At 40.9% G+C, this 22,400-nt stretch overlaps 3 protein-coding genes across 9 annotated transcripts; 1 reads left to right on the forward strand and 2 right to left on the reverse strand.

Moving 5' to 3' along the window:
• Positions 1-99: 99 nt before the first annotated feature.
• Positions 100-4,962, reverse strand: LOC132262008 (PIH1 domain-containing protein 1). The gene is made up of 4 exons (XM_059761112.1): positions 4,761-4,962; positions 4,558-4,657; positions 278-1,083; positions 100-214 (listed from the first exon to the last, which is right to left on the reverse strand). Exons 1-4 carry the CDS (start codon positions 4,830-4,832, stop codon positions 182-184), a joined length of 1,011 nt encoding a protein of 336 aa, XP_059617095.1. The 5' UTR covers positions 4,833-4,962; the 3' UTR covers positions 100-181.
• On the forward strand, positions 4,949-19,303 carry LOC132261953 (multidrug resistance-associated protein 1). Of its 7 annotated transcripts, XM_059761074.1 has the most exons (15): positions 4,949-5,030; positions 5,230-5,529; positions 5,591-5,869; positions 5,932-6,831; positions 6,990-7,127; positions 7,766-7,912; positions 8,313-8,397; positions 8,460-9,644; positions 10,490-10,677; positions 11,205-11,229; positions 12,111-12,334; positions 17,181-17,293; positions 17,592-17,696; positions 17,766-18,654; positions 18,720-19,303. In XM_059761074.1, exons 1-15 carry the CDS (start codon positions 5,001-5,003, stop codon positions 18,909-18,911), a joined length of 4,800 nt encoding a protein of 1,599 aa, XP_059617057.1. In that variant the 5' UTR covers positions 4,949-5,000; the 3' UTR covers positions 18,912-19,303. The 7 variants fall into 7 exon arrangements, with proteins under 7 accessions (XP_059617057.1, XP_059617005.1, XP_059617041.1 ...); XM_059761022.1 differs by lacking the exons at positions 11,205-11,229; positions 12,111-12,334 and adding an exon at positions 10,803-10,835; XM_059761058.1 differs by lacking the exons at positions 10,490-10,677; positions 11,205-11,229.
• A 118-nt stretch (positions 19,304-19,421) lies between these two features.
• On the reverse strand, positions 19,422-22,104 carry LOC132261990 (sphingosine-1-phosphate phosphatase 2-like). Its single transcript, XM_059761087.1, has 2 exons — positions 21,211-22,104; positions 19,422-20,585 (listed from the first exon to the last, which is right to left on the reverse strand). The coding sequence occupies exons 1-2, from the start codon at positions 21,964-21,966 to the stop codon at positions 19,995-19,997; spliced, it is 1,347 nt and encodes a 448-aa protein (XP_059617070.1). The 5' UTR covers positions 21,967-22,104; the 3' UTR covers positions 19,422-19,994.
• Between the last annotated feature and the right edge of the window lie 296 nt (positions 22,105-22,400).

A 22,400-nucleotide genomic window follows, 5' to 3' on the forward strand; every position in this document is an offset into this window, starting at 1 on the left:
TGATAACAAGAACACTTCCATTTGTTTGGTGGATTCCCAGGAAGAGGAAGAGGATCACAGGGAATTTTACACTCTTTCTGGGAAAATCACGCGAATGACAGATGACTCATTGGTGAATCTTAGCAACGGCATCAATCGGTTGGACCTTTGCAAGGCTTCGGAATTTGAATATCTTTGTTCGTTACTGCTGGACAGGAATGCTGACGGTGAGAACCTGGAAAAGATCAAGTGTTTAGCCACAAATTGGGATTTTCCGGATATCAATGTGGACACTTACGCCTCTGCCAGTGTCAAAGACAGCCTTGGAAGCCTCCTGATTGAGCTGATAGTTGAGAAATCCCTCAATAAGATATCCTCTCTTCCTCGCCTCCACGAGAATCCTGTCCTCGCCAACATCCAGGGCAATTTCACTGGCCGTCACGCACTCTGGCATGTGAAATTCCGCCACCACTTGCCTCACATCACCCTCTCGGGGCTCCACGATGATTCTGTAGCTCGGCTTCTTGGTGTTCGCCTGCGAAACTGCCAATTTAGTGGGATTCGGCTTGTGTTCCGCCTCTTGTTGCTTCTTATTGCTCATCTGCTTTGCACCCTTTGTCGTCGTCACGGCGTCAACCTCCTGAATCAGTGGTTTTCCACGCTGATCACCCACCGCATGGTGATCCTTGGCAATCTTCACATCTCTGTTCTCAATGCGATGCGTCGACAGCGTTCCGACGCACTTTCTATTCTTCAGAATCACCCAATTGTTGTCCTCACACGGCATTTCATACTTCACGTCCACCGCCTCGAACACAACGGCCGAGAGGAAGTCCCGGAAGAGCTTCAGCTTCTCCACCTTCACGAAGAACTCACTGTTGATGGCAATATCACACACCATCGCATCATTCCCTGACTTATCCTTCGTCCCTCTCGGCTCACCGATGCTCATCGGGATTCTGTACGAGTGTGGCGCATCGGAATTCAGAATGTCCATCAATTCCTCCTCTGTGATATCCTTGGGCGCTGGAATATCCTCGGTTTGGCAGATGTTGATGAACAACTTCCCCGCATTTTCCGCCCTGAACGCCTTTATGCAGAATCCTACAAATGAAAAAAAAACCAGGAAGTAATTATTAAATTAATTTTTCACTTCTGTGACACATCAAATCATATTCAACTCGTGCTTTAGAGGCACATCAAGAGACCAATTGTGGCCACGGCTAAAAGGCTGGCGTGCTGCATTCGCGCGCCTTCGTGGAAAATTGTTCTTCAGCAAATAAACATGATTGTTGAATAAATATTGATGAAATTCTATTTGCTTTTACACCATTTTATAAACAGAATTTTTATCAGCAGAGAAAAGAAACGACAGATTAATTCTGATTAGCTTGTGTGATTTTAAACTTATGAATAAAGGAGAAAAATCACTCACATTTTGTGATTATTCAATCATTTTTCATGATTTTTATTGAAATTTTGATTATTTTCTCCACAAATTACCACTAGAGGGCAGCAGTTTAAATGCATGTAGAAGTTCCAAATATATCCCAGATTTAGAGGAGTTTCAACGCCTCTAAATAATCTGTTAACACATGAATTAGAATATAACTTAATCAGCTGATTAGTTGATAAAGAGGGTTTTTCTTACGCAAAAAGTTTCATTCTTGAGCTCAAATTTTCTTCTTTCCCGGTCAAGATCTCGCCAAGAAGTCACAGAGTGTGAGAGAATGCAAGAATAGTGTCCCCCACGCCAAATTTGCTGCCCTCTGGCGGCCATATGCAGAGAAAATAATCAAATACTTAAATAATAATTTGATTTATTCCAATATTTTGTCGAAAATTTTCAATTTTTGAATAATAAACAATTTTACTTGGAAAAAATCATTTTTTTGTAACAAATTCTCCAAATTCTCAACACATTCTTAGTATTATTTTTCGCACTCCCTTCAATCCATGTTTTCCATTTTATGCGCGCCATTGAATTCTCATCGCAAGTCAACTCCAAAAAGTGGGTAAATGTGTAAATAGACATGAATCACTGCAGTGATATTTGCAAAATCACCTTTTATGGCTTTTTCAGAGGAAAATTACTTGCAAATTTGTGAAAGTGGAGGAATTTTAAGGTGTTTAATAACTCATATTTAAACCAGAAAACAAATACTTGAGCAATGTTTTGTCTATCTTTTTTCAAATTGTATTAATAATGCAAGAAAATTCAACAATATTAGAGCCAAAATTCCACTGAAAGGCTTCGTATTAACCATTCTTTGTGATTCACTTTTATTCTTGGTCATTTCATGATGTAAATTATGTAATGCTATTTTTTCTCCCTTTTTCCACATTCGTCTATTTCAGTTCCATTCTTATTGTTTTTTGTTTCACCATTGCTCGCAACATAATTTCTGATTCATTCCCCCGCCTTTTTCCAACCACCACAGACAGAAATTCAGGTGCAGAGAGAGAGAAAGAGAGAGACAAGAGACTCGTTGATTGCCCGTGAATGTGAGAGACACTAATTTCCCAGGTAATTTATGAGGGATTACAAACACTGTCCAAGTGTTGTGTTTTTTTTTCTTCAAGGGTTTGAGCGCAATTGAGTCTTTGGCAGCTGTTTTTGACCCTCCAGAAAATTACTTCACACAAGAGTTAATTCTTTGGCAAGAGAGTAGCGCAAGAGAGTGTATAATTATTATCGAATGTCAAAGTCGCGAGATTTTGCCGGCAAACATGATAAATTTTCATGCTCGTTCGCGACTCTCTGAATGTGTTCTCAACACTAGTATTGGTTGGTTTGTGTGATATTATTTTTCCTTTTACACACGCAACGTCGCACCAAAACGCGCCCGCGGAGAGTCACAGTCAGTTGGAACCTTCACAATATCATTCACATTGACTTGACTGGCTTTTCAGTCACTCTCGGGCAGCGGATTTGTGTGGATGTTCCTCCAAATTTCACTGCGAACTCTTGCTGTGTTGCTCTTGTGCGTTCCGTTCGTCGTGTGTCGTCTCTTGTTTCTTGGGGGAGAAGAAAACAAATCGGTGAGAAAGTGTGACTTTGCTTGTGTTTTCATATCCACTTTCTTCACTCCGGAATGCATCTCTGGACCCGAAGAATTAATCAATTTCCCGCATTTTGCCACCCAAATCAATTGACATATAAAGTGTCTCAATGAGAGTGTGAAGAAGCCAAAGAATCAGTGACGTTATTGCTCGCTTCTGTTCATATTTCTCTTCTCAAATTCTAATTCAACACACACGCCGATGAATAAAAAATCATGTTTCTTCTTAAAGTCCACAAAGCGTGTCGATCGGCGTGTCTTTCTTACACTTCGTCCCAAAATGAAAATTCCTTTTGAAAACTCGCTTTTTCAATGAGAAGAAGAAGAAGAGCACCACGATTGATGCACAGCGTAGTTCAAGAGAAGAAGAAGTTAATTTGCGGTGAAGGAGACACAAAAACATTCTTGAAACCTGTTCCCAAAAAGCCACAAATCCGTGACTTTTTGCTCACTTTTTTCCCCTCAGCATCATCAGAATCTTGGAGAAGAATCTTCTTCTTCAACACGCGGAAGTGTTCTCTCTTCCCACAATCTATCATTTCTTTATCTCTTCACCGCGCGAACTTTGGGAGGGAAATCTCCTCGCAAGGCAATTTTTGCCTCCTCATGTTCCACTTGCACATGATTGTGAAATTTGAATAACTTCCCAAAGCTCTCTTCTTCTCGACATTTCGACTGTGTTTTGCGCGATGATCAAATAAACCAACACACAGATGAGGGCTTTTTTCTGGCGCCCGCGAGCGTGGCTCTCACGCTGAACTGTGTGACGATTTGTGGAGTTTTTGCGCCTGATAAGGCACCTTTTATCTCTCATCCAGTCGTATTTGTGGCACAATTAATTGATTCCCATTGAATTACGTCACATTGTCCGTCTGTTCAATGGTTGGAAACGCTCAAATGGCTCAAAAGACTCTAGAGTTAATCTCTTGGGCTCTAAATGAGGCTTAAAATGCATTGATTTCTACCCGATAAACTGTGAATATCCTCTGGAATTCAATCTATTTTCAATCTCCACGATGATAAACTACCTTGACTCGTTGATTTCTATGTAAATATAGTTGTGTGCGACTGTTGAGCGTAATACAGGGCAATTAATCAAATTGTCTGCAGAGACAATTTTACTGTTTCTTCAGTTCCTTCTATGAATATCACTGTGTTTTATCGATCATCATCCCACGTTTGTGTGCATGTTTTGCCTCACACGGAAAATGCCTCGTCATCACCTTGTCCAGGAGGTGGGGACCCGCGCGACATACACACTAACAAGACCAACAAGACAAAATTCGGTCTGATAAGAGGGATAAGAATAACTCAGCACCCTGAGAAAGCCCTCAATAATAATCAAATCAAGTGGTTAATTAGAAGCTCAAAGAAGTCCTGTGATAAGTACAATCTTATCAATTACCAGTTGATAATTCTGATTGTCACAAATTAGTCAATTAGCAAGAGATCGAGTCTGCGGGGCGCGTGTGACTCCCGGATATGCCAAAAGTTCACGTTTGTCTCTTCTTCTCACCTGGCTGTGGCTTCACAATCTTGAACTGCTGTGCGCTGAGTGGGGGCAAATTAGCGTCTGATTGACCGAACATTGTGTTGATCTCCTCCTCGAAGTCGTTCTGAAAGCAAATCAAGAGGAAAAGCGGCGTGAAAATCTCTGTCAGAAGAAAACCACAAAACGGGCGAAGAGAGAGAGAGAGTGAGGTTAGAATTTGGGCTCACCTTGACAAATCGCAAATTCTCCTCGAGAATCGATGAATCTGATTCTAAAAATATACTCTTCTTCTTGTCCATCCTCCGCCGCGCGTCTCTCAACACGATTTGAGTGGTTTTAGCTGCGAACAGAGTGGAAAAAGTGGATTTTTCACAACCAAACGACCTTGTTTTGTTTTGCTTCTGACAGCTCCGGTCAAGTGCACTGTGTGAACCGGTTGGGAACCGATTGGGAAAGCGAGAGGAAAGATGGAAGAATTCTGTGGTTCGCCGTTTTGGGTGAGTACATTATTTGCTATTTTGCCGTGAAATTACTACAAATTCACGCGTGAATTGTGCAGAATTCACTACTTGTGTGTGCTATCTAGAGTTTTCCACGGTTATTTGGGAATTTTGCTCTCTTTGGCTGCACATAACCTCAATTCTGCAAGTTTCCTCCTGCAATCTGCCCTCTTTTCCAACTCCTCTTCTCCTGCAGGACGCCAATTTGACCTGGCACACCAACGATCCGGACCTCACTCCATGTTTCCAGCAGACGGTGCTCGTCTGGGCGCCGTGCGCTCTCTTGTGGGCGTTCTCACTCATAGAAATCTACTACATTCGCTCGAGCCGGAATCGCGACATTCCGTGGGGCTTCCTGAATGTCACCAAGTGTGCCGTGAATGCTGCCCTCGTGATCCTCACCAGTGTGGATCTGATAAAGGCACTGGTCAGTCAGGAGAATGCGGCAATCCAGGCTGTTCACTTCTACACGCCAGTGATAAAAATAGCCACATTTGTGAGTGCGAATCTCTGGCCTGAATTCCCGGCAATCCTCATCTCTCTGGGCTCTGTTGCAGGTTCTGGCTGCCGTTCTGCTGTTCTACAACAAGAAACACGGCCTGCAGACGTCCGGTTTGCTGTGGCTCTTCTGGTTCTTCCTCGTGATCTTCAGCATTCCGCAGTGTCGATCTGAGGTGAGGAACAGCAACATGCGGAATTCGCTGGGCATTGAGGATCCCTGGGCGCAGTATCAGTACGTGAGCTTCATGATCTTCTTCGCCATGACCTGCGAGATGTTCCTGCTGAATTGCTTCGCCGATAAGGCGCCAGAAGTGACGAATTACGATAAGGATGAGGTGAATTTAGAGCTGTGATTTATCAGTGACGATTTACTGATAACGCGCTGTCTTGTTTGCAGAAACCTTGCCCGGAATTATCTGCCAGCTTTCTCTCGCGCATGTTCTTCGCCTGGTTCGATCCGCTGGCGTGGCGTGGCTTCCGGAAGCCGCTGGAGAATAGCGATCTGTGGAATATGAAGCCGGAGGATTCGGCACGCGAAGTGATGCCACTGTTTGCCAAGTACTGGAACAAGACGCTGGCCAAGGTAGCGGAGAAGAATGCACCGACACCGCCAAAAGCCACCTTTTCCAAGGATTCCGCTAGTGTGAACTTCACGAAGCCCAAAGCGAAGAAGAACGCCTCAATCCTGCCAGCCATCGTGAAAGCCTTCGGACCGACTTTCCTCTTTGGCGCCATGCTGAAGTTCATCCAAGACATTTTGACGTTCGTGAGTCCGCAGGTCCTGCGGCTGCTCATCAACTTCGTGGGAACGTCAAATGATGAGAATCCGGAGGAGGATTGGAAGGGAATCTTCTATGCTCTGCTGCTATTCATTGTAGCTGGAATGCAGACACTCTTCCTGGCGCAGTACTTCAACAGGATGTTTTTCGTGGGCCTCAGGATTCGCACGGCTCTCATCTCGGCGATCTATAGGAAGGCACTGGTGATGAGCAACAGTGCGAGGAAGGAATCGACTGTGGGTGAAATTGTCAACTTGATGGCCGTCGATGCGCAGCGATTCATGGACTTGACTGCCTACATCAACATGATCTGGTCGGCGCCGCTGCAAATCGCTCTGGCGCTGTACTTCCTCTGGGACATCCTCGGGCCGTCCGTGCTCGCCGGCTTGGCCGTGATGATCATCCTGATCCCAGTGAACAGTGTGATTGCCAACAAAGTGAAGACGCTGCAGATTCGCCAGATGAAGAACAAGGACGAGCGAGTGAAGCTGATGAATGAAGTGCTGAGTGGAATTAAGGTGAGTAAAACAAAGGGCTTTTTTCACACTCGCGGTTTACTTGATTGAGTTAATCAATTTCTGAATCTGATTTGCGTCAAAATTCATTTATTGTCGTAAAGTTGTAACGACGCCTCAAAATATACGAAAACTGATTTATTTGTCGAATGTAATTTTAGGTGCTGAAACTCTACGCTTGGGAGCCGAGTTTTGAGGATCAAGTGCTGAAGATTCGCACGAAGGAAGTGCAAGTGTTGAAGGAGCAAGCGTATTTGAATGCTGGAACGTCGTTCATCTGGTCTTGTGCGCCATTTCTGGTAATGTTTTCTGTCTTTTTCACATCATTTTCTATTAATTTGATAGCGAGAGAGATTTGGGGAACATTGAGAGGATTGATTTACTCATATTCCTGTGAGTTGATTAGGTTGCCATAGTAACGTTTGCGACATACGTGTATTCCGGAGATGATAACATCCTGACGCCGGACAAAGCGTTCGTCTGTTTGACGCTGTTCGACATAATTCGCCTGCCATTGGCACTCTTGCCCATGCTAATCGTGTACATGGTCGAGGTACACAAAACAAGATCAAATTTACTCTATATTAGTCATAATAACATGAATAATTAATGTCTTTGCGTCTCTATTTTCACCTCTCTTTGCATTTATTATTATTATTATATTTTCCTGGGTGTATTTTTTACTTCATTTCACTTTTTCTACTCTTCTTTTATTGATGGGATGTGACAAATTGCCGTCGATAATTTGCGCACACACACACACTTTGAGAATCATTGCAAAACATGAGTGAAAAAAAACTATGGCATTAAAGGCGGTGGGAATTTATATATAGGAAAAGAAAGAATAGAGAGTGACTTTAGATGATTATTTTTGATAGAGAATTGTGTGAGCAATTAAACTGAACATGCAAAATAATGTGTAAAAAATTAACTTCAGGTGGCTTTAATCACGTTCGCTACGTATGTTTTGGTAGATGAGGCTAATGTTTTGGACGCATCCACGGCTTTCGTTTCACTCTCACTCTTCAACATTTTACGTTTTCCTCTGTCCATGCTTCCTATGCTGATTTCTAATATGGTTCAAGTAAGTAGGAGGAAGAGACTCTCTTTCACACTCACTTTTATGATTTTCTCCAGAAAAAAAAACACCACATTTCATTGCTATGCAGCGCAATGGGTGAAGTGTTTCCAAAGTGGATAATTTTAACAGCACGAATTTGGATGTCAAGTGAGACAATTAAGGAATTTCTCTAGCCACAAAATAGTAATAAAAAATGTTTGTTAAATGTGATGAAATTCCTTGAATGTCAAGCAATATTATTGACTGGTAGAATTGCACAATGTTAGAATAATGATAAGAGATAAACACACTGTCTGGAAATGTAATGATTCACCCTACATTTCCGGTCAGTGATAGAGTTTTTTCCATGGATTTTCTGGCTCTTTTGTATCCGCTTTTCTCTCTCTCTCTCTCTGCTTCATAGACGAGCGTTTCCGTGAAGAGGATCAACAAGTTTATGAATTCTGAGGAATTGGATCCGACAAATGTTCAGCAAGATCCTAAAGATGGTGAGTTTTCTTCCCTTGCACTGTGATTTTTGGTTAATTTCCTGTGTTCTCTTGTCGTCCAGATGCCGCACTGGTGATTGAGAATGGGCAGTTTTCGTGGGGAGGCGACGAGACTGTGCTGCGTGACATCAATATGCGCGTGGAGAGGGAGAAAGTGGTGGCTGTGGTGGGAACTGTGGGTTCTGGCAAGAGTTCCCTCGTGTCGGCGTACTTGGGTGAGCTGGAGAAGTTGCAGGGACGCGTGGTGACGAATGGCAGGATTGCATATGTGTCGCAACAGGCTTGGATTCAGAATGCCACGCTGCAGGACAATATTATCTTTGGCAAGGACATGGATAGGAAGCGGTATGAGCGTGTGATTGAAGCATGTGCCTTGAAGCCGGACATTGAGATGCTGCCGGGTGGTGATCAGACGGAAATTGGCGAGAAGGGCATCAATTTGTCGGGTGGACAGAAGCAGAGAGTGTCTCTGGCCAGGGCGGTGTACAATGATGCTGATGTGTACTTCCTGGATGATCCACTGAGTGCTGTTGATTCGCACGTGGGCAAGCACATCTTCGAGCAAGTGGTGGGAAAGAGTGGAATGCTGGCGAAGAAGACGAGACTCCTCGTGACGCACGGCATCACGTATTTGCCGGATGTGGATTATATTTATGTGCTGAAGGATGGTGAGATCAGCGAAGCGGGTGCTTATCAAGAGTTGCTGAACAAGAAGGGTGCTTTTGCGGAGTTCCTGATTCAGCATCTGCAGGAGAACACGTCTGAGGAGTCGGAGAAGTTTGATGAGCTGAAGCAACAGTTGGAATCGAGTGTTGCTGGCGATGAGGAGTTGCGTGGGAAATTGCAGAGGGCGATTAGTCAGCGATCGAGGAGTGAGAGTCAATCAGAGACTGGATCTGTGCATGATTCGCCGTCCAGGAAGAATTCCGACGCCTCGTCCGACACGAGTGCTCTCAGGCGACGCACGCCGGACAAGAAGGATGGCAATCAGAAGGAGAAGGAGAAGTTGATTGAGCAGGAGAAGTCGGAGACGGGCAGTGTGAAGTGGGAAGTGTACAAGCACTACTTGAGGAGCATCGGAACGCTTCTCTCGCTCACGACAATCTTCCTCAACATGGTGTTCCAGGGCTTCTCCATTGGCTCAAATGTGTGGCTGGCGCGCTGGTCGACGGATCCCAATGCGGGCAACGATACAGGAACCAGAGACATGTATCTGGGAGTTTATGGAGCTTTGGGTGCAGGTCAAGGTGAGCTGAAAGATTCCATTTTATATGTATTTGCATTCGGCACAAAAGTGAGGCAGATAATAATATCTTATTTGTCTAACTGCAAAACACACCAAATATTTACACACAAACACAAACACACACAATTTATTACAACACAAAACACAAATTCATTATCATCAAACTATTTTACAAATGATTTATTATATTATTGAGATAATTTTAGATGACTTTTAGATTTTAGATGATGATTATTTAGGTTTATTTGTGAGAGAAAATGAGTGAATTGTTTCTTTTTCATTTCTTAGTTTATTTTTCTTCTTAATTTCTCCTCTGCGGATTTTATGTTATGCTCTAACTTAGATGACTTAGAATACCTTAGCTAGAATAACTTTGAATATTCCCATATTCTTAGATTTAGTGAATTTTTCTCATTTCTAAGCATGTTGCTTGCAAATTTGCTTGATATCAAGACAATTTTCCATTCTTATATATTTCCATTGCATTCTCAAGATTACGAATCATTAAAAATTTAATTGGTTTTGTAAGAAAATAAGTGAAAATTTCCCATAATTTGATCGATTAGATTATAGAATTGTGTAGTGAAAGACTTTTAAACCAACAAATTCATCCAAAAACTGTATTTTTCAACAAGACTTCTCATCTATCATTTCATTTTTACATTGGCAGACAATTTCCAATTTATTTTCTCATAACACACATTATAAATTTCATAACACTCTGATCAAATTTAAAAACATTGACTGTTTTTCTTTAATTTCGACTTAACAAATGCACACTTTTCTTGGAAGTAAGAGTGTAAAATAAGTCATGGAATTTTAATGAATTGAAACATATGTATTTAGCCTTAACGAACTTGCTGGCGTCGCTTATAATGGCGCTGGGATGTCTCTATGCGGCTCGTGACATGCACATTTTATTGCTCTCAAATGTCCTTCGCTGGGCGATGGAATTGTTCGACGTGACACCGATGGGGCGAATAATGAATCGCTTCTCGAAAGATGTGGATGTGGTTGATAACATTTTGCCTCAGGTAGCGGAAAATTTTTTATTTTCTCTTTCTCTCTTTGTAATTTTGGGAAAATATATTTCCCAAAAAGAAAAGCATAAGACGAAGTTTAATCACCTGTTTTCTTTCTTGGGCGATCATCAATTCAGGTCATCCGTTCTTGGCTCTTTATGTTTTTCTCGGTAATTCAAACTTTTAAGACAATTTTTTCTTCGTATGTTTCTCTCTCTTTTTCTTTCTAAATGCCAATATTATTCTTTCGAAGAAAAGGATTTCTCACCTAAAAATGAATGATTATTGAATGAAATGTTCAATTAGAGGAGGAATCTTTTGGCTTTTGTTGAGACGAGACTTTGCTTTGGCAAAATCTCGTCAATTTCACTTCCTAAAAAAATACTTGATTTACTCCTCCGATCTGTGGAATATCGCTGAATTATGTATGGTTTAAGAGCGTATTTTTGCGTAGATAGCATTAAGCTTACTCGGTTTGGGACTTTTAGGCAAATCTAGTCCTTGCTGGTGATTGGAATCCTTGTTTCTCTGTGTGTGAGTGTGTGATATGTTACCTTTTATGTCGCAAAATGCTACAAATTGTGACTTTTTGGTCGGAAAAAAGAGAAATTTACAATCTTATGCAACTTTACGATTATATCTTATAAGATAAGATGTCAAATTTTACAATTCTCAAAATGTTTTTTTTTTTGAAGATTTTGCGCCTCGTGATTTCTTTAAATGTATCTTGTGTCATTTCTTACAGGAAATCTAATTGTAAATGTCAAATTTGAAGCTTCTGAAGCTTATTTTGAACCTAAATGTCATCTCATAGCAATTTGCCAGAGTTTCAAGAAAAAGAATTGCGGACTGACAATCTTTCCTTAAGTTTCCATCCGATATTTTTGCAGGAATCCATTTCAAACGCTTTTTTGGTCATCTTTTCCAACCATAACCTCAAAAATAACACTAAGAGATCATCAAAAAACTCAGTTTGAAATAGATCACAAAATCATTTGGCTGTGATTTTGAGATCTATGAATTGAAAAATGCTGATTTAGAATCAAAATCATGCAGAAATTTTATTCTATAGTCCAAATGACTATTTTTGAGGTTATGTTCGGGAGATCAATACAATTTACCATGTTTACTGCATGCAAATGCAGAATTCTGCCAATAACTGGCGATCTCTTGGACTTGAGCACAAAAATTGATGTGCTAGAATGCGAATTACTCACTAAATCTATCTTAAGAATTATGATTTATTAGATGAGATTTGAAAAGTAGCATAAGATTGTCGGTTTGATAAAGATAAAGATATTCTATATTTTGTAATTTATTGTTCTGCGTGTTGTTTACTAATTGACGTCCGACCAAAATGTCTCTCGTCCGCGAGTGCTAAAGAGTTTGTCTCTGTGATCTGTTTATGTGTAATTGATTGTTTTTGACCAAAATATCCTGTTCAGTGTTCACTGTCTTCCTGTCTACGTTGTCCCTGTATTTGGGTGCTCTAAGTGCCGCTCGTCTCATGCACGCACAATTGCTGAGAAGTGTGATGAGGGCGCCGACGACGACGTTTTTCGATGTGACGCCCGTTGGACGAATCCTCAATCGCTTCAGCAAGGATGTCTCCGAAGTGGACAGTGATCTGCCGGCCACACTTAGGGCTTGGGTTGCTTGCTTCTTTGGGGCAAGTTTTCTTTCCTTATTTTATATGTTTTTACACTTAATTATGTTGCGCCGCACACTTTTCGATGGCTTTGACGGAGTGAGTAAAGAAGAAGACAATAATAAGAAATGCAGGTTCTTCTAAATGAAAATTGCAATGATGCATAAAAGTGAGCCAAACTTGTATGACAATGGCTACAAAAGACTGCACTTGTGAATGGTTGATTTAGTTGTTAATAATCACTAATGTTTATTCTTTCGAAGCTGTGTTAAACGTTTTATTATTTGTTTTAGAAAGAAGTATGAAAGCTAGGAATTTGTGATGCTAGGTTTTTATGTTTAGTCAAATTAATTCTCCCCCCACTGACATTTTGCATTTACACATTTATTTATTTTCAAATTGAAATTATATACTTAATTTCTATGTTGGAAACGAAAAAAAATACTACACAAAACCACCACTAATAATAATAATCGGCATTTAGTTTGTAGCAAATAAAAAAAGGAAGAGTTAAACACACAGAAAACTGACACAATACTATGAATAATTGCAGCCATTGCCTTCTATTTCGGTGTCCTGAGCATTATTCTGGGCACCCTCAATGCGACAATTCTAATGCACGAGGCACTTTTAAGCAATATCCTGAGATTGCCAAGTAAATTTTTCGATACGACGCCACTGGGGAGGATTTTGGCAAGATTCTCAAGTGACGTGAACACCATGGATATGACTCTGCCGTATAATTTAAGAAGCTGGCTTATCAATTTCTTTCGGGTAATTGAATACAAAAAAAAAGATTCCCCAAATATCCTTTCCGCTGACGATGCGCGAAAGAAACATGACGATGAAGAAAAGATGCAGAGAAGTAGTTTTTAACAAACATTATTTAGTGCTTGAGCTTTTTGAATATATATAATTTGGCACGAAGCTTTTTTTTTTAAACATAGCCGTATATAATGTGTGCTTTTTTTGATTAATAATCTCTTGTCATGAAATTCAAAAATATTCCATTTTGTAAACTAATGATTATTGCATGAAATTTGTACATGAAAAAAAACCATAAAGAAATTTTCACCTTACAAATCAATTCATTTCAAAGCTCATTCGAATCTCTAAAATGTCGTGTAAAAATCACGGGAATCGATTTTTGGTGTTTAATCTGGATGTTTTACAGGCTTTGCCTCCTTCTTCACTGATCTCGCGCCACTCTTGGGATCCCTCAGGGCGTCAATTATCCTCCACAATTCCCTCCTGAACAACGTAATGAGATGTCCTGTCCTCTTCTTTGACGTGACACCGTCGGGTAGAATTCTCTCACGTTTCTCTAAAGATATCGATGTGCTCGATTCTAATTTGCCACGTGAACTTTCAGACACAATTTATTGTTTCTTTGAGGTAATTGAATTTGACGCTTCTTTATGAAATCAAAGAGTTTCATTCAGTGTTGCTGGATTTTATTGTGTTTTTCCTCTATTTTGGCGTTAGATTCGTGTTGAAATTTGTTGGGGTAATCTAAAGTCAAGCCTTAAATCAAACAGATAAACAGTACAAATAATTTGAATTGTTTTTTAATGCTTTTAATTTAAGGTTTTTCTTTAGTTTTAGATGTTAAATGTTGTCAAAATTTACTCTTGTCATCATCAACACTGAATATTAAACGAAAATTTACTAACAAGAAAATGAAAATCATGTACAAAATTATGTAAAATTTTATGATTAGTCAAGTATAAAACATTCAAAAGAAATTCCACAGGATTTAATTCACATCGAAGGGAAAGTCACTTGTCAAAAGAAATTCAAAAATTTCAAAAAATCATTACTTTTCAAGTAAAAATACAAAATAATTACAATAATTGCCGTTTTTTCATATTGCAATTTTAACGCCTTTAAATAATCTCTAAACCATTATTATTCTGGATGAAATTTGTCTCTGGGAAATACAATTGGAACTTCTACATGCTTTAAGAGTTTAAACTGCTGCCCTCTGGCGGCAATATGTGGAGAAAATAATTAAATAATGGTCTGAAATCGCTAGTGACTTTTCCTTCATTAACATTGAGCTTAATCTGTCTTTAAGATTATTTGCTAAATTAAAGAAATTACAGCAAGTCGCTTTAGAGCTGAAAAAATGCTGATTAGCTTCAACTTTCTCTGTCGGTGAATGTTGGCTCTGAGTGATTTGTAAATATACCTCAAGATCATGATTGAAGTTTTCTCTCCATTTTGTAAATCGCTACTTTTCCATATCATTTTTATTTTTTAATTCGATTTATCCTACATTTGAAAAAAAAGAAAAAATGTGCATGTTACATTGTCGTTTCATTTGGGGCATTCTGAACCTTTAAAATATTCTTTTTGCTGCATTAATTGTTGATCTCTTATCTAAAACAGCCATTCTTCTGTCTAGGGATATTTTCCTTTTTCACGGATCTCCTGCCGATTTTGGGAGCTCTGGCGGCCGCCGTGAGGCTCCATGGGAACATGCTGTGGGCCATTTTGCGGTGTCCGCTTGAGTTTTTCGACACAACTCCCAGTGGTAGAATATTGGCGCGCTTTTCCAAAGATGTCGAATCCGTTGATTCAGTCTTGCCACTCATTATCAGTACGCTGCTTTACTGTCTCTTTGAGGTACAGCAATTAAAAAAAGAGTTAGAGAAGATTCAGAGAGTAATAATTGATACACACTGAAAAAAAGAGAATTTAACAATCAATTGTTTATTAATCGCACTCTTATTTGCATGTTTCTTGTGCTGGCGAATTAACACAATTTATTTTATTTTTTTGTCTTTCTTTTGTGAGGATCAAAATGTGCGTGTCAGGATGAAATCGCGCCGAAAAGACACACTCTTAATTATGCTTTTATGATTAGTGCTGTTTATCCCTATTTTTAGCTATAATGTCCTTCTTCACGGATTTCACGCCACTCATGGGGACCCTTTTTGCCGCCAAGAGACTCCATAAAGTCCTGTTGTTGGGCACAATGAGAGCTCCTCTTTCCTACTTTGACACAACGCCAAGTGGTCGAATATTGTCACGCTTTTCTAAAGACATTGACACACTTGATAGCATTTTGCCGAGGAATATTAGTGCTGTGTACTATTTCTCCTTTGAGGTATTATTAATCCAAAAAATGGAATCACTTAAATTCTCTCTTGCAGGGCAGTAAGTCTTGTCCTTCCTAAGAAGGTTTATCCGGGGGTGGTTTTCTGGTTAGCGAGGGTTTTCCCCAAGGAGGATATCTCATTTGCACAGAGAAATCAATCGGTTCTGTTGTGAAAAGTGGTTGCAAAATCGAAAACTTACGATTATGATAGACACACAATGGATTATAGGATAATTGGAGTGAAATTTATGGGAAGTTTGTTCGGTTTATTGCTCATTAAGACTTTTTTTTTTGAAATCTTATTTGTTGACATCTTTAAATCGTTTTCCATTGTGTGTTTGGCTATTTGTGTGGTTTTTCTTTGGGACAATTTTTCACAATTGATCACGATTGATTTATGGATTATTTTAGTAATCTTATTGGCAAGAAATTGTGCATGTTTTGACAATATAAATTAACAAAAATTTTCTCTATTTTGCTTGTGATTAAAAATTCGTTTGATTAACATAACACACTCACTTGACACACGATTTTCTGCACAAACTTGTAAGAAACCTCTGTAAAGAGTGGAAAAGATGCACATTTTGCGTGTGAATTTTAGCGGCTGTCTCGTATTTTGTTGATCTTGCGCCGGCTCTCGGCGGTCTGATGGCGGCTGTGGCAATTCATAAGAGTCTCTTGAACAATGTAATGCATTTGCCCACGAGTTTCTTCGATACAACACCAATTGGCCGGATTTTGTCAAGATTTTCCCAAGATGTTGAAATAATCGATCAAGAGCTCTACTATTTAATCGATGGAATTTTGTATGTAGTTTTTGAGGTAAAAAACAGTCTGATGGCAGAAAAAAGACCAATTTGATACTAACACGATTTATTGAGCACTTTTGTACACTGTTTGTTTATTATTTTTCTGGTTTTGAATGTCTTGTTTTGCCTAAAAAAAATATACACTCACTGTCAAGTTAATTTAACCACTAACAATATTGAGAGAAGAAGGAACACAATATACAAAACAATCCTATCCGGGATTCATGATCCAATAGATACACCCACACTCCAAGTGTTGTTAATCCGTTTGTTTTCGTTTATGGCCACAAAAACCTATCAGCTTTAGCCCGAGTGGCATTCGATGTGACGCTTCTTCTGGCTTGTTGGCGTGCTGCTGTTAAAGTGCACAATTATTTCTTGCAAAATTCCCTCCGTCTGCCGATGGGATTTTTCGAAACGACTCCCGTGGGGCGGATTTTGTCGCGATTTGGCAAAGATATTGATATACTTGACACGAAACTGCCGGAACTGTTGCTCGATTGGATTGTTTGTGCCATTGAGGTACCTTTTTTTTCATAGATCTTTTTAGCCATTTTATGATGAACTGCAAATATATGATCTTGATTTTTTGTTATTGTGTTCCCATCAAAAAAAAGTAGTTGAAATAAATTTTTATAAGGAGTTTGCAAAAGTTTTAGTGAAAAAAGTAAGATTTTTGTAGCCATTGTCATTTTTCAAAGAAATTTATTGACTGTTTTTTCAAAAGAAAATTGGAGAGAGAATGTAAATCAAGTATTTCCTTTTTATATGTGTATTGAGATCTTCCTTGATGTGTTTATAAATAGTATTTTTTTCTTTTTTTTATTTGTTTGTGATGCTATTTTTATATTTTTGTTTTAAAATGAATTTTTTTTTTAAATATATTCAGGCAATATTCTAATGTATTTCATCTTTTCTTCTCCGGCCACTTTTGAATTCAAATTGTAATGTTTAGGTTTTGGCAACATTGGTTGTTATCAGCATTTCGACGCCGCTCTTCGTGGCCGTTATCATCCCAATTGGACTGCTCTATTACTTCGTGCAGAGATTCTATGTGGCGACATCTAGGTCTGGTTTAGCATTTGAGTTTCAAAAAAAAGGGCTAAAATTGACTATCACAGTTCGTCAAGAAGAATTGTGCTAAATTCGACCTAAAAACGGAACCTTTAATTTACAATTTAATCGTTTATAACAAGTTTAACACCTAAAATTGTATGTATTCTCTCGGTTTTCAATGTTTAAATAATTTCTTGACTTGAACTGAAGATTCTGAACTCAAGACTAACTGTGAAAGACATTCTTTTAGCCTTTGGCTTGAAAGGCTTTTTAGCCTTGCTGAGCTAACTTAACACTCTTTTCTCTCTAGGCAATTGAAGAGACTTGAATCTGTCTCGAGATCACCAATCTATTCTCACTTTGGTGAGAGTATTACAGGCGCTCAGACGATAAGAGCTTACGGAGTGCAAGATCGGTGAGTGTGTTGAAGATGGTTTTATGTTAAAATCCAGCTAATCTTCATCATTTTATTCTTCTTATGCAGTTTCATTGGCGAATCTGAGGACAAAGTGGACTTCAATCAAGTCTGCTACTTTCCCAGCATCATTGCCAATCGCTGGCTGGCCGTGAGGTTGGAAATGGTGGGAAATCTCATCATCCTGTTCGCCGCGATGTTTGCTGTGTTGGGAAGAGACAGCACGGATGAGGGTTCGGTGGGATTGTCGGTGTCTTATGCGCTGCAGATCACGCAGACGCTCAATTGGCTCGTGCGCATGACGTCAGATGTGGAGACGAACATTGTGGCGGTGGAGAGGATCAAGGAGTATGCGGAGACGAAGCAGGAGGCGCCCTGGGAGTTGCCCAATGCCACAGTGCCGAAGAATTGGCCGGAAGTGGGCACAGTGGAGTTCAGGGACTTCCAAGTGCGCTACAGAGAAGGTCTGGAGTTGGTGCTGAGGGGAATTACGTTTGTCGTGGATGGCGGACAGAAGGTGGGAATTGTGGGCAGAACTGGAGCTGGAAAGTCAAGCTTGACTCTCTCTCTGTTCCGCATCATTGAATCCGCCGGCGGGAGTATTTTGATTGACGGACAGGACATTTCGAAGCTGGGATTGCACACGCTTCGATCGAGATTGACGATCATTCCGCAGGATCCGGTGCTGTTCTCGGGATCGCTCAGGATGAACTTGGATCCCTTCAACAGTCACACGGATGACGAAGTGTGGCGTGCGCTGGAACACGCACACTTGCGGGCGTTCGTGAAGGGATTGACGGCTGGGCTGAATCACGAAGTGTCCGAGGGCGGTGAGAACTTGTCCGTGGGACAGAGACAACTCGTGTGTCTGGCCAGGGCGCTGCTGAGGAAGACTAAAGTGCTGGTTCTCGATGAAGCGACAGCGGCTGTTGATCTGGAGACCGATGATCTTATTCAGGTATTTTTTATCAAAGTGATTTCCTTCTCCTGCTTTTGCTAACATGAATTCTCGGGTCTTTGCAGCGCACAATCCGCACGGAGTTCAAGGACTGCACAGTCCTGACCATTGCTCATCGTCTCAACACCATCATGGATTCGGACAAAGTGATTGTGCTGGATCGCGGACACATAACTGAATTCTCCTCGCCCAGTGAATTGCTGCAGGATAGAAAATCTGCCTTCTACAGTATGGCCAAGGATGCCAATTTAGTGTAAGGAGAGAAAGCTTAACGTAAATTCAGGTGAAAATTTACTTAATTTCTATATATATATACAAATGAATTTCTCTTTCATGGTTTTTTTTTGAGGACGAGCGTTTTTTGTGCACTTAATGAAAATTGATTGTGATTGATGAAGTGAACAAATTTACTTAAGGTTTTTTTTCTTCTTGTCCTGTGAAGACACTTTTAGTGTAATTTTTGTCAAAGAAAGAGATTTTTTTTCGATGTAAATGCGCTCTTCATTTATTGCCAAAATGAAACAATTTACATTTATTAAATAACATTAATTATATATACTCTTTCCCAAGAAAACATTACAAATTTTCCTAAATCTCATAAACTGCCAATTTTGTGTCTCTGATAGGAAACACAAATCACATGTTTTTCTTTTGATTCTCTTTTTCTCTGTTGTTCTTTGCAATAAATATATATGTTCAAAGGGTGATTCTTGGCGCGCTCAACCCCAAATTCGCCAAGGGTTGACCGTGAGGGGAAAAAATCAAGAATTGTTCAACAAGTTTTATTTATATGAAAAAAAAAATAGTTTACAAAAAGTGCCTCATTATACTTAAACAGCTATAATATATTTAATAAGAATATTAATAATGATAATATTTGAGAGAGAAAATGTGTAGGAAAAAAAATGAGATAAAAGAACAACTATTTTACTTTGTTACTGGAAATATTCTAATGGAAGTTTGAAGGAGGAGAAAAGAAGAAAAGAAAACAGTTAAGGCAATAAAGTGTAATGCAATTCGATTGCTTCTCGTGTGATGACTTTTCATGGCTTCACTGGCGTTCGCAGAGCATCTTCAATATATGACTAGAGATAAATTGTGTGTATTGGTTTTTGGCTGTTAAGCGATTCAGCGTTGAACAGAGTTGTTCCATGAAATGTTGATGATTTTCTTAGCAAAAACAAAAGGATCTTTTGACTGCGATGCGAAAGAGAGAAATTATGGCAAATCCTGACTCGGACGGAATGACTTTCTAAAATTGGATCCAATGAACAACTCTATTTCTCTCTCTGGAAGATTCTTGTGCACTTTTGATTGACTTCAGGAATGATTTCGTTGGCTCAGATTTCCGTGTAGAAGTCCGGCCGGCCGATGCCGAGCAGCTTGAAGAAGTTAGGCAGCAGATATTGCGTGTTGAAGCCGATCCAGAAGTACGTGAAGTACTTGTAGAATAGATCCACGAAGATCTTCGTGCGATTCTCCAGCGTGTCGGCGCTGTGGCGGATCTGGTCGCGTGACTTCCCGAGCACGGCGCAGATGAAGGCGTAGGAGACGGACTTGGCGATGGCTCTGGTGGCCACGATGGCGCACAGACCGAGCACGGTGCGCAGCAGGATCTGGCCGAGGAGGCCGTGCGACGGCCAGATGACGGGATAGGGCGGCGCCGCGGCGGGCACCTTCATGTCGCCAGCCTGGTAGTTGATCCACGCGCCCACGTGGATTCCCACGCACACGGCCAAGCACAGCGTGGTGTCGCCGCGCGTGGGAGTCCAGCGATCGGCGCTGGGATAGACTGCGATCAGGAGGATGGACACGACGGTGAGCAGAGCCGGCGAGAAGCGCTGCGACAGGATGTGCTGGTCCGCCCAGTCCACCAGTGGAATCAGCGGGAAGAGCAGAATGCCCGTGAAGAACAGCCCGGCGGCGATGTCCTGCAACAGACACAGAATCTCAGTGGAATTTGACTCTTTTCCGGTATTTGGTGGCATTAATTCAAGTAATTTCAAGTCTTTTTGAACATGAAAAAGCACGAAAATATCTTAACGACTTTACATAATTTCCTTTTTGAGTCAAATAAGACATTAATTTAATATTTACGCCATAAAATCAAGCTGATTACGGAATAAAAGAGGCATTAATGGACGTAAATCATTTAAGAGATAGAAAAGAACTTAAATTTAGCTTGGAATTTAGTTTAAAAATTCTGTTTTAATCATTTTTCAACCATGAAAAAGCTTCTTTAAGGGAATGAATGAGATTTGAAATAATTCTTATGGTCGGGAAAGTCTTAAATCGAGTCTTCAAAGGCGAAAAAATCCTGCTTTATGTGTTGATAAATGGCGAAATTATCTTAATTTCTCTCCAATTTGTCTATCAATGGAATTTAAACTCAAATTCTCTGATAAGAGAGCTTTCCGGGTAATCCGATAGCCACGTATCGCAGTGATAAGACGAATTATTCGCCGCATATCGGCAGCTTATCGCCTATTGAGGCGCTGAAGGGCAATAAATCTGCCTTCCGGACGCTCTCTTATCGGCTGCCGGAGGGTTACTGACCAGCACACTGTGCATGCCGAGGTAGATGCGGCTCAGGCAGATGACACTGCTCCAGACCAGCGCCACGGCGATGCCGGCACAGGCGGAGTACTGGTATCTGTCCAGCGTGTAGATCAGCACCGAGAAGGGAATCGCCACGGACACCATGGCGTGCGTGGATGGCAGGCCGTACTCCAGCGCCCACTTGGTCTGCAGCTTCTGCACCGGGTGTCCCGGCCGCGGGCACCTGATCACGTCCTTGAGACCCTGGCCCACGTACATCACCAGCGCCCACACCATCACCATCCGTCGCCCCACGGCGCCGTCGATGTTCCAGAACCAGAACGGGATGAAGGAGGCGTAGAAGATCTCGTCGCCCAGCTCTGTGCCCACGACGAACAGGTAGTACCAGAATCTGTTGGTGATGCGGCACCGGAGCTCCTCCTCGGCAGCGCTGCTGTCATCGTCCTTGCTCTCGTGACTCCTGGCCGTCTCCTTGTCCGTCGATTTTTCCGCCGTGCGTCGCCTGCGCGGGCTCTTCGTCACGCCATTCGACGACGCGGGAGTCTGTGGCTCGTCCTTGTACACTATCCCGAAGAATTCCTGCACTTTCACCACCAAATGTGGGCTCTTCAGAGATTCCAGAAACTCCCGAACGGCTCCCATTTCTAACCAAACATCTTCACCACAAATTATGGCACGCAAATCTTCGAGCGGAAAAGCAGTGCTCTGAATCGGGAATGGAATTTGAAAGTCAACAGAAAGTGTCTCAATCATCAAATGATTGGAAAATACACGAATTTTTAGAAAGATCAATCTCTCAACAATAAGAAATACAATTATTTGTGAATATTCAGAGTCAAGATCATGGTGAAATTACGATTAATTTCTTTATTTTCATGACTATAGACATGTCTGTGGATTAGTCGTCAGACACACTCTCAGAAGTTTTATAGCAACTTCCCAACCGCTGACGGTTGGAAGTCTTGACACATCGGAAGCGTCTTTTCCCCCACTTTCGCACACTTTTCAGTTGGCTTTTTTCCCTCAAGCAGTTCAATTGTGCGTTGAAACGTATTCCGCCGAATTGCACCTCTTTAGCACAAATTAGTGAATTTTTCCTCATAAATCCACACTTCATCGCTGTGGTGGCACATCATCTTCCCGCTGAACGTGAGTACAGCTCATTTTCTCCTGTATTTATGCGCTTT

This window comes from Phlebotomus argentipes, unplaced genomic scaffold (genome assembly GCF_947086385.1).
Source record: "Phlebotomus argentipes unplaced genomic scaffold, Phlebotomus argentipes genome assembly contig_46, whole genome shotgun sequence".
NCBI lineage: Eukaryota > Metazoa > Arthropoda > Insecta > Diptera > Psychodidae > Phlebotomus > Phlebotomus argentipes.

Excerpts from the sequence above, each read along its gene's own strand:
- LOC132262008 (XM_059761112.1), bottom strand. The coding sequence starts at position 4,832 with ATGGACAAGAAGAAGAGTATATTTTTAGAATCAGATTCATCGATTCTC. Across the intron at positions 4,658-4,760 it reads AGAATTTGCGATTTGTCAAG|AACGACTTCGAGGAGGAGAT; the intron begins GTGAGCCCAAAT and ends ATTTGCTTTCAG. Across the intron at positions 1,084-4,557 it reads GATTGTGAAGCCACAGCCAG|GATTCTGCATAAAGGCGTTC; the intron begins GTGAGAAGAAGA and ends TTTCATTTGTAG.
- LOC132261953 (XM_059761074.1), top strand. The coding sequence starts at position 5,001 with ATGGAAGAATTCTGTGGTTCGCCGTTTTGG. Across the intron at positions 9,645-10,489 it reads AGCTTTGGGTGCAGGTCAAG|CCTTAACGAACTTGCTGGCG; the intron begins GTGAGCTGAAAG and ends ATATGTATTTAG. Across the intron at positions 11,230-12,110 it reads GATATGTTACCTTTTATGTC|TGTTCACTGTCTTCCTGTCT; the intron begins GCAAAATGCTAC and ends TATCCTGTTCAG.
- LOC132261990 (XM_059761087.1), bottom strand. The coding sequence starts at position 21,966 with ATGATTGAGACACTTTCTGTTGACTTTCAAATTCCATTCCCGATTCAG. Across the intron at positions 20,586-21,210 it reads TCGGCATGCACAGTGTGCTG|GACATCGCCGCCGGGCTGTT; the intron begins GTCAGTAACCCT and ends TGTCTGTTGCAG.